The 14,698-nt window shown below is 46.5% G+C and overlaps 1 protein-coding gene across 2 annotated transcripts in view; it reads left to right on the forward strand.

Annotated features, from left to right (window-relative positions):
* The window catches only part of INPP5B (inositol polyphosphate-5-phosphatase B), a 40,333-nt gene extending 29,615 nt beyond the window's left edge, over positions 1-10,718 (forward strand). For both annotated transcript variants that reach the window (XM_065421636.1, XM_065421635.1), the window contains 11 exons: positions 544-655; positions 1,739-1,848; positions 4,293-4,428; positions 5,127-5,237; positions 6,177-6,339; positions 6,516-6,751; positions 7,402-7,515; positions 8,014-8,098; positions 9,453-9,580; positions 9,831-9,942; positions 10,333-10,718. In XM_065421636.1, coding sequence (XP_065277708.1) covers positions 544-655; positions 1,739-1,848; positions 4,293-4,428; positions 5,127-5,237; positions 6,177-6,339; positions 6,516-6,751; positions 7,402-7,515; positions 8,014-8,098; positions 9,453-9,580; positions 9,831-9,942; positions 10,333-10,457 — 1,432 coding nt within the window. In that variant the 3' untranslated portion in view covers positions 10,458-10,718. The remainder of the gene's footprint in view (positions 1-543; positions 656-1,738; positions 1,849-4,292; positions 4,429-5,126; positions 5,238-6,176; positions 6,340-6,515; positions 6,752-7,401; positions 7,516-8,013; positions 8,099-9,452; positions 9,581-9,830; positions 9,943-10,332) is intronic.
* The last annotated feature ends 3,980 nt before the right edge of the window (positions 10,719-14,698 follow it).

Genomic DNA, 14,698 nt, shown 5'->3' on the forward strand with positions numbered 1-14,698 from the left:
ATTTACTGTGCACTGTGCCTTGCCAAATTGCCCAGTAATACGGAGGCATGTTTTCTTCAGGAGCTCAGTTTCCTTTGTGCTTGTATCATGGCAGTGTTAGTAATTAAGCATGCCTGCAGTCTGCAGACAGAGCTAGACGCGAAGGTAGCCCTGCTAGCCTGGAGATGCTACAGAACTGTGCTTGGGATTAACTGGTTCCTAAACAGCTCAGTGCAGAGAGCTCTGTGCCATTGGTGTATTGCTGCACATACTAATGATATGGTGCAGTTGAATTTCTGCAGAGGTGCCTGGGGCAGCAGTCTGTGGCTTGCTCAACCCTCCCTTGCTCAGGAAGGTGTGGTTTCATCAGGCTTCCCCTTCACATGTGGCTGAGGCTGCCTGGTTCTGAGCACTGTCAGCGGGGTGAGATACAGGATGCTGCATGGGGGCACGGCAGGCGGGGCACACCTGTGAGAGACAGAGAAGCCCTTCTGGCTGCTTGTAGAGACTACAGTAGCTGACTCTGTCAAACAGGGATTTCACCCTTGTGTGCTGTCCTTACAGTGTCATCCTGTGGCTCGGGGACCTCAACTACAGGATAGAGCCACTGGGGTTGGAAAAGGTGAAGATGCACATTGAAAAGGAGGCGTTTCAAGATCTTTATCAATATGACCAGGTACAGACGTGTCTTCCCAGAGGAGAGGTGGGCCCCACATCCTATGCTCCTAGGAAAATGATTCCTCTTTAGTGGGAGGCTTAGGAAACTCTCATTTGCTCTGAAAATCACCTGCACACTGGCCCTGACAGCATAGCTAACCCTGGCTTTTGGGGTTCGCATCACCAACATGCATTAGAAGCTGCTTTTGGGTTGGTTTGTTTGATGTCCAGGGAATGATCTGAAATGGCTGCTGTCCCTGCACATAAGAGTTTGAGCCAGGAGCAGCAGTCCCTCCCGTGGCTCAGTTGGCCTCAGCATGCACTTCGTACACCAGGTCACAATCCATCCACCTCCTTAATAGCTGGTTGTGGGGCAGGGCACCACAGCCTGGTAGGAGGAAGTCAGCCCTCTGAGGTATTGGATATAAGGGCTTCTCAGAGAGTTAGGTAGTATTGCCTAGGGGAGTGTGAAAGCTACGCAACTAATCAGTTACACTTCCCTTGATTTGCTTGTCCAGTGTGGTTCTCTTGAAGGTTAATGTGGGTGCCCAGCTCCTCCTCCTAGGAAGGGTGGGCGTAGGTGTGACTGTGCCCATGAATACCTGGGTTCCGTCTCCCACCTAGAAAAAATATAAGTAGTGAAATGCTAATCTCCTAGTGCTACTGTGAGGCCTACGAGACCTGAATCAACAAGACATTTGTGTGTGTATATGCATTTTCACAGTGGGCTTGATACAGGAATCCGTGGGTGAAAATTCTCTCTGGCCTGTGTTACGCAGGAGGTCAGACTAGATGGTCGTAATAGTCCCTCCTGGCCAGGAAATGTAGGACTCTGCCTAAAATACTATTATCACACTTCAAAAGTTCTAACATTAGAAAAATCTGCCATTTCCATTCCTGTGTCTATGGAGATTTCCTTTGGAAATGGCAGCACAAATGTTAGATCGTGTGTGCGCAGATGGGAGACGTGTATCTGTGCACATACATGCACACAGGTTTATCACTTTCCCAGAATATGGTGCCCTTTTCCCCACTCGGGACTCCAGAAGGACTTGTTTAAACAATGTAAGTTTTCATCTATTTGGCTTTTTTCCCCTACTAGTTGAAGAAGCAGATGGACGCGAAGGCTGTCTTTGATGGCTTTACAGAGGGAAAGATTACCTTCCAGCCAACCTACAAATATGACACTGGCTGTGATGACTGGGACACTAGGTATGCCATGTGTACAACCTCAGCCATCATGTCATTCATGTCCCTTAGCTCCTGTATGTATTGTTTAAGGCAGTAAAAACAAGTCTACAAGAGCTTTTAGATCTAACAGACCTAAGGAAGTTAAAGAATTTCTGATTTTTTTTTTCAAATGCTTGTACAGATTTATATTCCACTTTTGGTGTGTGCGTGTCCAGCACACTTGGGCTGGAGACTTTTGGTCAGCGATACCCATTACTACTGGTGCTTACAGCTGAGGGTATAAAGATTAGGGGCCTCCCCATCATCTCGCAGTTCCTTTTGTCTGCCTATAGCTACCAGTTGGAGCTTGCGGTCATGCCTCACAGCTTACTGTTCTCCGCGTAGCCTCTTGCTCTCTCTTTCTCTTGCCAATTAAGACAGCTTTCTTAGCCTCAATAACGTCGGAGAGGAGAGGAGCTGCAGGCTCTGATGGCAGGACCTCCCTGTATGGTTTTCTATAAAGATAAAGTTTCATGAAGGCCTCATCTGAAATTGCTATCAGAAGTGGTGTCGGATTTTCATTTAAATCAAATAATAAATCTATTGATATTCTCTCTGAAACTGCCCGCTCATGAGGAGGAGAAGAGGTTACATGCATTGGACATTTGCAGAGCACTCTCATTTTATATTGACAGAACAAAGCTGTGTAGCTCCTGTCTGAGTCTTTGTGGCTCACACTGAACGGATGTGAGGACTAGCTCTTTCAGCACAAAGATCTTCTCATGCATCAGGACTTGTTATGATTTAGCAAATGTGACATCTCCAGCAAGAATTACTGCACATTCTACCAGGGCTTCGGCTACCTCAGAGGCTTTCCTGAGAAAGGTTCCAATCATGGATGCTTGCAGAGCCGCTGCATGGTCCTCTGTACATGCGTTTGCTCACAGTTATGCCATCATCAAAGCATCCAGAGCTGATGCAAACTTTGGAAAGAGAGTCTGTGGCTGTTTCAGTTGACTGAGTCTCCACCGCCAAAGGGGCATTGCTTAGGTATTAGCTAAAATGGAATATACATGGGCATAAGCACGTGAAGAAGGAACAATTACTTACCTGTACAGTAGCTGTGGTTTTTCGAGGTATGCTCTTCAAATATATATTCCATGACCCTGCCTTTGATCCCTGCTACTTCAGATAACAGCAAGATTCCGGTGCAAAGGAATGGGTGGGCCGCCCCACCCTACCCTTCATGCATTCTTTTGAAGATTCAAGGATACGCAAGGTATGTGCATCATCCCAATGGGTACTGCTGACCAAAAGTCTCTGGCTGGAGTGCTCTGGGCATGCAAACACCGTGAAGAGGAATGTGCGTGTACAATCTTGAAGAACCAGTTACTGTACAGGAGAGTAACTGTTTCTTTGAGTCCAATGCCAAGGTAAATCCTTGGACACGTTTTGGAAGACTGGGAATCCCATCACTAGGTTTGTGGGCACTTGTGCTGCCCCCTCTGCTCTGACTCTGATGTTTGCTGGATTTTTCCTACCGCCACCAGGAATAAACACTTTGATCTCCTTAGTTTTGAAGCTTCTTCCAATGTATCACTTTCTTCCTTTTCAAACAGAATTTTTGGAGATCTTTTATTTGCTGATGCCCAGTAGAATCCTGCCTGGCTTGGCTTGACTTGTCACAAAGAGTGCTTTCTTACTGCAGATACCTACGTGCATCCCCCAAAAGACTGCTGGATGCATATGTTCTTCATGTATTGCCCAGCCATTCTGTACCATGCCGTTCTGGCTGGATTGTAGATTCTGGCTGCAAGAATCAGAATGTTTGATTCTGCTCAACGGTGTTAAAGGAGAAATTTTAAAAGGAAATTTTAATTTTAAAACTGGGAGCTTTCTTGCTTTTTCCAAAGTCCCTCCAGTCTGAAGCAATTCAAGATAGTCTCTAAATGCTGCTTCCCGTATAGTGTCGTGGGGGGAAAAACTTGCTCCCCTTAACAAAAACAAAGGTGACTGATGGTACAGAAATACATAGACAGACACACCCACCCTCTGCAGCTTTGCACTGAGATTGTGTTGGAAACAAGCTGCAGGTCCTGGTAGAGCACTAGCTAAATCTCGGCCAGTGGAGAGATGCCTGTTCCTGGCAAAGTTCTACTCTGCCTTGCACTGTTACTCCCCCTAGACCAGTGGTCCCCACCTTTTTTGTCTGGCGGGCGCCAGACGACGAGCCATGGAGGACCGTGACAAGCAGCGGCATCCAGAGGCATCGCCGCCGAAATGCTGCCAAAAATAGGCAGCATTTCGGCGGCAACGCCTATTGACATTGCTGCTTGTTGGCGGCATTTCAGCAGATGCTCGTCTGGCCAGTACGCGGGCGCACTTAGATGCCCCGGCGGGCGCCATGGCGCCCACGGGCACCGTGTTGGGGACCCCTGCCCTAGACTGTCTTCTGGGGAAGCTTTAATTGTGGCTTCCTGTTTTAGTGAGAAGTGTCGTGCCCCAGCATGGTGTGATCGGATCCTCTGGAAAGGGAAGAATATTTCTCAGCTGAGCTATCGCAGCCACATGGATTTGAAAACCAGTGATCATAAGCCAGTGAGCTCCATTTTTGACATTGGGGTAGGTGCACCATTATTCATAGTAGTAACAATGCTCACCCTCTCCCTAAGGCAGTCACAGCGCCGGCCATACTGATTCTTTCTCTTCCCTTATAAGCTATTGCTCTGTGTTTGTGCTTCCTATAGCTTGGCCCTGATAACAATGCCCTGAGATGGGACCATTGTTCTCAGTAAAACAAAGGTGCGACTATGAGCCTGTTGCTCCTGGCAAGATGCAGGTGAGCTCATCCATGAGCAGAAATAGGTGGTAGTTCATGAATATCCCCTTATGCTTTGTTTCCTCCTTTTTATCTATTTCCCTGGAAACTTGCAGCATTTACATCAGCAGACAGGAGTGTAATTCGCTACCAGACTTTAACAAGCCGATCCCAATGCAGGCTGGCTGATTTTATCTGCTAGATAGAGCAGCCTGCCCAGCAGTGGGCAAATGTTGGGTCAGAGACACTGGCCCATTTTGTTCACATTAGACCACGAAGGCGCGCTTTCCTGCATTGTATGCATTCTTTGGTAAAGGCTGGAAACTGGTTCCATTTTAACTTGCTTTTGGTAATAAATCTGCAGTAATTTTCCATGTGTTTTACCTGCGCTTCTGTATTCCAGCCTTCTTTAAAATCAGGTTGCTCCATATGTTTCAGACTGTTACAATTCTCCTGCAGAGAGACAGTAAATGCCCATTGGTGAGGTGTCTCCCCCTTTCAGGTGAAGGTTGTGAATGAGGAGCTCTACCGAAAAGCCTTTGAGGAAATAGTGCGCTCATTGGATAAAATGGAGAATGCCAGCATCCCGTCGGTGATCCTTTCCCAGAGGGAGGTAGGACATGTTCCCATACTTCCCCTCCCAGGGCCAACAGCTCCAGGGAGAAATGAATCCTAGAACCAAGAGGTAGTCCAGTGTAATTGTTAGCACCGGGGGCTGCGAGTCAGGACTTGTAGGGTCTGTTCCTGGGAAGTTTAATAAATAGAGGAATAAGCATGGAACTGGCGATCAGGAGCTCCATAGTTCTAATCCTGGGTTTGTCGCAGAGTCATGGTGAGGCCCAAAGCAAGTCACTATCCTGTTCAGCCTCCCTTTGCCCCTCCGTGAATGAGAGTCCTGACTCAGGCCTGCTAAAAGGCTCTGGGATCCAGGATGTAAAGCAGTTGGTACCAGTGAGTGCAAAGTAGAATGCTCACTATTTTGTTTAGGGAATTATAAAATTCTGCTGCTTGCACAGATATTCCATAGCTGCTGGGAACAGGTACTTTCCATTCAAAAACCCAAACAGTCACTGCCACCCTGCACTACCCAACTGGGGCACAGAGGGAATAACTGTATCCCTCACTTTAACTTGTTCTTAAAAACATAAAACCTAATAAACTCTGAACTAGTGAGACCTCTGGAGAAGGTCACTGCGTGAATGTCTCTGCTTGGAGTGCTGGATACCAGAAAATCTATGCAAATGGAGCATTTAGGGTCCCCTGTGTAGCTCTAGCTTCAGTGGAGTTACACCAGCAATGAATTTGTCCCACAAGGCTGATTGGCACAGATGACCTAGGTTCCTAGGAAACATACAGCCTGGGCAGGTCACAGTTAATGTCAGGAGCTGGGTGTTTAATGTTCAGGCATGGCAGATATCTCATTAACTAATGATTAAGTAGCTGAGGCACATGGATGTTCTAGGGGAAGACCTTTCCCTTCTCTTTGAGGAAGTTGCCGGCAGTGAGCGGTGATGGAGAAGCAAGAGATGACACTGGCAATATTTGTTCCTAGTTCTTCTTCAAGGATGTGAAGTACATGCAGCTGCAGGTGGAGACCTTTACTATCCGTAATGGACAAGTGCCTTGCCAATTTGAATTCATCAACAAACTGGATGAAGACCACTACTGCAAAGAGTGGCTGATTGCAAACCCCAGTAAGGGCTTCCTGTTACCAGGTGACTGACTCTTCCAGAAGATTCTGCTTCTAACTATTCATCCCATATTCATAAACCAGTATCTGGCTTGTTTCTGTTAGGAGTCTGTCATGGCCCCTGTATTAATCTGCCATTTGATAGGACTCCTTTGTTTCATGACGGTATTTACTGAGCATATGTTTATTTTCTTCCTGCAGATTCTGAAATTACTATCGAATTGGAACTGTTTGTTAATAAATCAACAGCTACACGTTTGAACTCCGGGGAGGAGAAACTCGAAGACATTCTGATTTTGCACCTTGACAGGGGGAAGGATTATTTCCTGTCTGTGATGGGAAATTACCTGCCCAGCTGCTTTGGGTCTCCGATCCAGACACTGTGTTACATGAGAGAACCTATCCGGGACATGTCAGCAGAGTCCATTCGAGAACTGGTAGGTTAATGAGGGAGCAGAAGATCTTTGGGAAGCTTGCCTTTCCAAGCCCAGTAGAACCCTCACTCAGTGCCAGGCTATTAAACCTCAAGCTGCTCCCTTGTCTCATAGTGTTAATAGGCATTCTCCCAATTTCCTTTTATTACTATTATGGGGTTTATCTCCAATAATCACGTTGACACCACCTGTTCCCTTAATCCCAGAAGGGGTTGGCTTGGTTGATGCAACTTCTGTTCTCTGATGCAGTGCACCTGGGCTCTTTGAGCTAACTGAGTTCCATGCAGAATGTTAAAAAATGAGATTCTATCTGCTCTGCCTGGTGTTAAAGATCCCATGGCACTTTTCCTATGACTAGAGATCTACCTCAGTGTCTGTGGCCTTCTCCTGACTGATGTGCATTTGGTGCCCATTTGTTATTTCATTTAGGTGGCGCCATACTGGAAATGTGTGTCTTTTGTGTGTATGTGTATGTATGTGAAGCAGTTTGCCATCCGTTCAGGTGGGGGTACTGTGTGTGTGCTGTATTAGTCTATACTCAGACCAGTGGGTGAGGCTGCCCTACTCTGTAATGTTCCTTAACTCTGACACCCCTGTCTCTCACTCTCAGTGCTTTGCAGAGTTAAATAAGAGTCTGGCTTGCTCCTTTGCAGACCCTGCTGCCGCTACAGATGAGTGATGACATTTTTCGGGATGAGAAGCCCCTGGACATCCCCAAAGAGCTGTGGATGATGGTGGATCATCTGTACCGCAATGCTTCCCAGCAGGTAGGCAATGTCTGCATTTGAGAAACCACCCTCTGTTCTGCCGGACACTTAGCTGAGTTTTGAAGAACATCATGGAAATGAACATCAAATTTTGTTGATGCTAGCAGCGTGGACGTTAGCCAGAAGTGGGAAGAGTCCCTTCTCGCAAGTATAAGGAGATATAAAGGAGACTCGTGTGACAAGAGGCACGAGCCCCTTGAATGCACTGAGCGTGAAGGAGACTGGCTTTGTGTAAAGATCCAAGTAATGTATGTCAGCAGCTGTTTTCCTTTGCTTTGTTTCGTACTGCAATACAGTAACCTGGGCTAGAACGGTTGACAATGTGGTGCCTACTGATATGTACCAGTCTGAAGAGACTTTCATGGCACCTTGTACACCTATTGTGGGGTCTCTGGGTAAAGTGTGGGTCACACGTAGTTACAGTAAATAGCATTGTAACAGATTATTCTGTTTATTTCCCACTCTGTGACTCTAACACCTGCGATTTTTCTGTTGCAGGAAGACCTGTTTCAGCAGCCAGGCCTAAGATCTGAATTTGAGCAGATCCGAGACTGCTTGGATACGGCAATGCTCGATACACTCCGTATCCTTTGGAACTAATGTTCAGTGAGGCTGATTTGTGTATCTTGTGCTTGGAACCACTTTACACTTGGAGCCTCAAGCAGCCCTGGCTGCTCCATTACATTGTCTTGTCCCTTGAACTCTGTTAACTGAGATGTGTTTCTTTAGCACTGATTACATCAAGTCACAATGTGTCTGCCAGGTCTTTGCTAAATGGACCGATGGTCAGTGCAGGATGACCAAGCTTACTTGGGGCCACCCCAATACTGGAGTGAATTCCTTCAGGAATTAAGGCCCATCCCAAACCTTCCCACCTTGCTCAAAGTGCAAGGCATGCTTCTTTGACCTTGTCTCCTCTAACATAAACATATAGCAATATGTGTATATATAAAATATAGATTATCCAAAACACTCCACTGCACACGTCTTCCCCTGGGGAAAGGAGGAGAGAACAAACACATGACAGAAGTTAGTCATGTCGCTTAATATACTTCTGGAAGGTGTTCAGATCCTAGAGAGACTAGCGTGGTGTAAGAACATGTGTAGAATAGAATAGTGCCTGGTTCTGGGGCCATTTATACCTGTCATTTGTTTGCTATGTGGAATCACTCAGGATAGTACAAACTCTACCAGTAGAGCCCTGAAAATCCGCGGGTATCCGCTTTATAGCCGTGGACCATTTTTGCAGATGATAGCGCGGATGCAGATACAAATTTTGTATCCGCACAGGGCTCTGACAGTAAGAGCCGGGCAGGCAGCTGTGAGGAACAGCAGCAGAGACCCTCCACCTGCCCTGGGAAGGAGACCTGGGGGTCAAGAACACAGGCCGGGGGCTGCTCGGGTTCCCCGCCCAAGGCAGGTGGAGGGTCCGCCGTGGCTGCCACAGCTGCTCACCTGGCTCTTACCATGGTTGGGCTGTGGCTCTGAGCCGCCCCCCTTGCCAGAGCCGGAGAGCCGCGCTGGCAGCTGTGGGGAGCCTGGGTCCCTCCACCTGCCCTGGGCAGGGGCCTGAGCAGCCCATGGCCTGTGTCCCTGACTCCCAGGCCTTCCGCCCAGGGCAGGTGGAGGGTCCGCGACTTCGCGCAGGCTCCCCCCAGCAGCCCATGCGGCTCTCCCCGACCAGGCTCTGGCTGGGGGGTGCTTTGGAGCCTCAGCCCAGCCACGGTAAGTAGAGCCCTGCAACTCCGTGGATATCCACAGACAATTTTTGTGGATCGGATGCGGATACACATTTTTGTATCTGCGCAGGGCTCTATCTACCAGCTATGAACATGTTTGGAAGTTGTGGTGAGACCTCACCAATGATTAAAGGTTCAGCAGAGATGCTAACAAACCAGATCACTTCACTACCTTTTCTTTAACCGCCATCGGGTCAGTCGGCAGCAACCATTCAGTAGCTGAGGCCCTGCTGCTGTTCCTGGAAAGCCTGCCAGAGCCTGTTATCTGCTACAGCCTTTACAACAACTGCTTGCATTGTGCCAACAGTTACACATTGAGCAATCAGGTAATGCAGGCACTGATGCAGAGGGTTAACATAATGCCTTAAATGAACATGGAGTTTGAGTGTTCTGTGCCATGCAGATAACGGGCTCAAACCCCAACGAGCTTAGTCTCATGGCTCGAGAAGGTACCTATCACTGGGGCTCCTGGTTTTTATTATGTATCATTAAGGCTTATGTAATTGTATTGATGCTTTGAGCTTCTAGCCATTCTCTTGGTGGTTTTTCACAGTAAAGTTCTTACTTTCTTTCCAGGTTGTCTCCATGCTGCCCATGTGCCATAAAAATGTGTTTAACTATCTGATGGCGTTTTTACGGGAACTACTGAAAAATTCAGGGAAAAACCACTTGGATGTGAATATTCTCGGTAAGGTGAACAAAGTGACCAGTCTGCTCGGTGGGGACTTGTAGTAGTTCATATAACAAGCCATGTGTTTCTCTGAAATGACTGCATTAGTGGGCCTTTGCTGTTTGCTATTTCTGGTGCCTGGTATGTAACCTGGCAGGAATCAGACTTCGGCCAGAAAAGCAGAAAATAAGGCATTGTCACACCAAAAAACACCCTCTATTGGCATGAAGAACATTAGAAAGTGCTGCCGAAAAAAGGAAAAATTGTGATGGCCAACTTTGCACTACCCGCTCCTCCTCCTCTCCCACCCATCCCCAAGTGGAATCCAAGTGCTCCCCAGTTTTCTTTTGGGAGGAATTATCATTGACATCTGGCTATTGACTGGCTTGTATTGTGTCTTTCATGCAGCTAGTATATTTGGTGGCTTGTTGCTGCGACCTCCTCCCCAACATCCTACGCCTGATGTAACCGAGAAGAGGAAGGCTCGGCAGTTCATCGAGCAGTTCCTATTGAGAGACGGCAACTCCCCATGAATTCTAGATGCAGCTAATCTGTTTTTTAGATGAAGCTATTAAGTTACTGTAAAAATACTTTTGTACCGAGCGTAGCACCTTCAGAACGTTACAGTATTTTATTCAGAGTACAATCTATGATATTAAATACAGATCAGACATGTAGAACCAGTTATCAATGTATTAAGTTGTAAAGAATATTGAATTTCTAAATAAGTTTTATAAGACACAGAGCACTGACATTTTATACTGTATTTTAATTATTTAACTTGCATTAAAACCTCAATTTTAAAGTTCCTTTTATTTAAAATAACAATAGTCATCTTAGTGCACTTTCCCAGCCTGCCTTTCAGCCTGTTTCCCTGTTGGCTGGTCGGGGTGTTTGGTCTGTTCATTTTAATTAAATCCCATCCCTTTAAAAGCATGAAGCAGAGTGAGAAATGAGCCACAGAACAAGAATGCCCAGGTCTCTAGCTAACATTGCATAAACTGATCAGTAGACTGCAGGGAAGAGCCTTGCTTAGGGTTTGTTTAGCGCTCACGCAAACAGGTGAATGAGAAGAAATTGAACAATTCTATACCTAGATGAAGAGACTGTGAAAATACTATTATCCAGACCTAGGTAGATCAGCTCATTTGCTTAAGATGTTTGCTATTTGTTATGAGGCCAGTGACTGATAGCCAGCATAATGTGAGATGGTTCAGTGCTAACTAAGACTATTGGGTCAATGAAAATACTGAGATGAAATTACAGTACTGATGAATTGTTGTTTAGCTTTGCAAATTCCCTTTTAAACATCGTATTCCACCATATTGTAGAGCAGCAACTTTATCTTTAATTATATTTTGATGCTATAATCCTGTTAACAATAGCTACAATGAGTGTTTGTTCCACTTCCTCCTCTCTGGATAGAGCTGCAGCCTGTGGTCTGTCACTTGGCTTCCCGGTTTTGGGGGTCAAAGCGCTCTGTCTTACGTACTTCCCCTCCTAGATACCATTTCCTTTTCTCTCTTTTTAGTTTGAGGAATTCCTGGTCTTTTACACCTGTGTCTCCATCAATCTCCAACAGTTAGGAGGAAAAACCTTCCCCCTCACCTATCTAGTTCCACTAAACCAGTGGTTCTCAACCCATGGGCTGCTTGCGGCCCAATCAGCACACAGCTGCAGCCCATGTGACATCCTCAGGGCCTTACAGGTAGTATATAGTGTGGATGTGGCCCACATAACACACAGAGAGCTGCATATGCAGCTCACAATGGTAAATAGGTTGAGAACCACTGCACTAAACCATAAGAGGCCAAATTCACCATTTATCAATTTCAGTGGCGCTGTACCAGTTTATGCCAGTGGTGAATTTGGCCTAATGATTTTAGTAAGATAGCATATGTGGCTGCACAAAATATTCATTTGCACAACATATCAATTGTGTATTATTAGTTTTTTAATGTATTTTTTTAATATATCATATTCCCCCAAACCATTATCTTTAACCAGCAAATGGCAGGTTGCAACTTTCTAAGGAGCAATTATCGGTTTCAAAGTAATGACTAATTGTATTAAAAAAAGTCAAATCATAGTGAAAAACTCACTTCCTTTTAGGATTTTTTTAACGGACCGTCTCTCAACTGCTTCAGTCTTAAGTACAAAACTTCCTGTTACTGTCAAGTCTATATATAGTAAATCAAAAGCCAAAAAATGATAGTAATATATCATTGCTACTCTTAAACTTCCAAAGAAAAAAGACCCACAGTTAAAAATTGTTGACTCCTTTAAGGACAGTTTCCTAGAGAGCTTTCTTTTATATCTACACTGATACAATCCTAATGCTTTCAAACTTGGAATAAAACTTTTTTTTTTTTTTTTTTTTTGGAAAATCTGATTGAAAAGGTTGAGTTACACAGGTGTAGGGAACAGGTAATAGAATACTTGGGCTCCTAATTGTTACACACAGTTACTGATTGTACTGTGAAGAGAGACTGACTTGGTTAAAAGGGATATAAGTAGAGGGGGACAAGTTTGGTCTGAAAAATGCTCTACATAATCAAGCCAACATTGAAATACATTCTTGTCTTACATTCTCAGGGTTACACTTCCCTGCTAAACTGTTGCATGCACATGGAGAAATCTGATGCATAGGTGGTCAGCAGCTGGTGTAAAGTGGCAGTATGTTTTCTCTTGGCAGGGATGGTGATTATGCCTGGTCATCCACAGCCAGGAGTTTGAAACTGACCAACAGAGGAACATGATGGACTATGAACATTTTCTTGCTAATGTCTTTACTGCTTGTCTCGCTCATAGGCTTCCTTGCTTCATCAAGAGCAAAGATGCAGGAGGCGGGTGAGCTCAGAAGTTGCTGTGCTTCATATAGTTTCTCAACAGAAATACATGATATCTTCATGTGAATAGCTGAGCTTGTGCTCACACTGTGCAGTATCGGGATGACGATGAACCCTATTACTCAAGCTGGTTTCAGTGCAGAGGGCGCCTTAGTCTTGGACAGGTCCATGCTGTATTCTCAGACAGCGATGGATTTATGTATAATGCCAATATTAGCACTCCAGGTAATGAGCAGCCACCACCCTGACACAGCTTCAGCTCCAGGCCCTCTGTTCAATAAATCGCTCAGAGCCTAAAGGAAAGGTAGAAAGGTTAGAACTGCTAATGGCTCCTAGGGCAACGGGGAGAAGAGAGGTTAAAGTTAACCCTACAGTAAATTCCCTCCTCTCTGCTCTTTTGCTTTAGGAGCTGCTCAGGCCTAGTAGCAGGTGTGTATATGCCAGACAGTTGGGTCTGTGTATAGTTCACAACTGACTGGCTGCCCTTGGGAATTCTCTAATTTTAGTTTTAAGCAAGCCAATTCTAAGTACAAAATCACACTTAAAACAATCCCAGTTTTGCTTTAAGCCCTATCTGCAACCACATTACTGTGTAACCACTACAAAGTGTACTGTGTAGTGTCAAGTCTGGAACCTCCCCACAGCCGGTTGGCAGCGGGAGCAGTGAGGCTAAGGCAGGCTCCCTGCCTACACTGCCTCCACACTGCTCCTGGAAGGGGCCAACGCGCCTCTGCGGCCCCTGGGGTGGGAAGGACGGGGGGCACACTGCCTCTCTCTGCAAGTACCGCCCTCGCAGCTCTCCTGGCCAATGGGAGCTGCGGGGGCGGTGCTTGCAGGCAGGAGTAGTGTGCGTGGAGGGAGACCCTTGCCCCCGGAGCCCCGGGGCTGCAGTGGTCGTTTCCTGGAGTGGTGTGTAGCCGGGGTAGCCTTAGCGGCAGCCACACCACTACCACTGGAGATCGCGATCGACTGGGAGATCCTCTAGGATTGACCAGTTAGTGACCACTGCACTAGATGATCACAATGGTCCCTTCTGACAAGGTCTATGAGTCTGTGAGAAAGCAGTCTCAATAGATCTCTTTGATAGAATTCCCTGAAGATAAAATAACCTGGTGAGCAAAGCCAAGAAGCACTAAGGTAACCTGAGAGGAAAGCTGGGTGGGGCAGTGGTCTGAGGCACCACGGAAGGTTGCCTAGGGATCATTGCTGGGACCCATCCAGGTAATAGCTATGGCTTGAAAGAAAGAACATAAAACATGATGCAAATGTTTATGGCTGACACAAGTGACTGAAGGACGTGGCTTTCCCAAGGATCCACAGAGGCTGTGGTAATAGGCAAAACAGCAGAGGGTAGGGAGTGCCAGGACAAAGCTGGTGCCATGCATCAGGAGTTAAAGCACAGTCCCCAGATGCAGGCTGTTGTACATTGCCCTGGCTTTGGGCAGCACCGAAGTTTCAAATAAGTAGATGTTAGTCATGATCAGTCATAAAAGGTCAGCACACCAGTCTCTGCAAGTGCAATAAGACTTCATTAACACCCCTTTGCCTTCCTCTGGAAGAGCTCAAGCCATGTCACGAGCATGAAAAAACTGCCCTTCCCACCGCACCTTAGAAGGTGGGCATGTGTTACAGCCCATTTTTCTTCTTCCTTGGCAGGCAGTTATCCTCATCATCTTGCTACGTGTAAAGGCGGCTGAATCACCACCTCCCTCCTGGTTAGGGGTGCCAGGTGTCCGGTTTTTGACTGGAACGCCTGGTCCAAAAGGGACCTGCTGGGGGCTCAAGGTTGGCGCTGCCGATCGGGCCGTTAAAAGTCTGCTCGGTGGCGCAAGGGGGGGTTTGGGGCTAATGCAGGCTCCCTGCCTGCCCTAGCTCCATGCGGCTCCCGGAAGTGGTTGCCAGGTCCCTGCAGCCCCTAGATGCAT

The sequence above is a fragment of the Emys orbicularis genome, chromosome 23, assembly GCF_028017835.1.
Source record: "Emys orbicularis isolate rEmyOrb1 chromosome 23, rEmyOrb1.hap1, whole genome shotgun sequence".
Classification (NCBI taxonomy): domain Eukaryota; kingdom Metazoa; phylum Chordata; order Testudines; family Emydidae; genus Emys; species Emys orbicularis.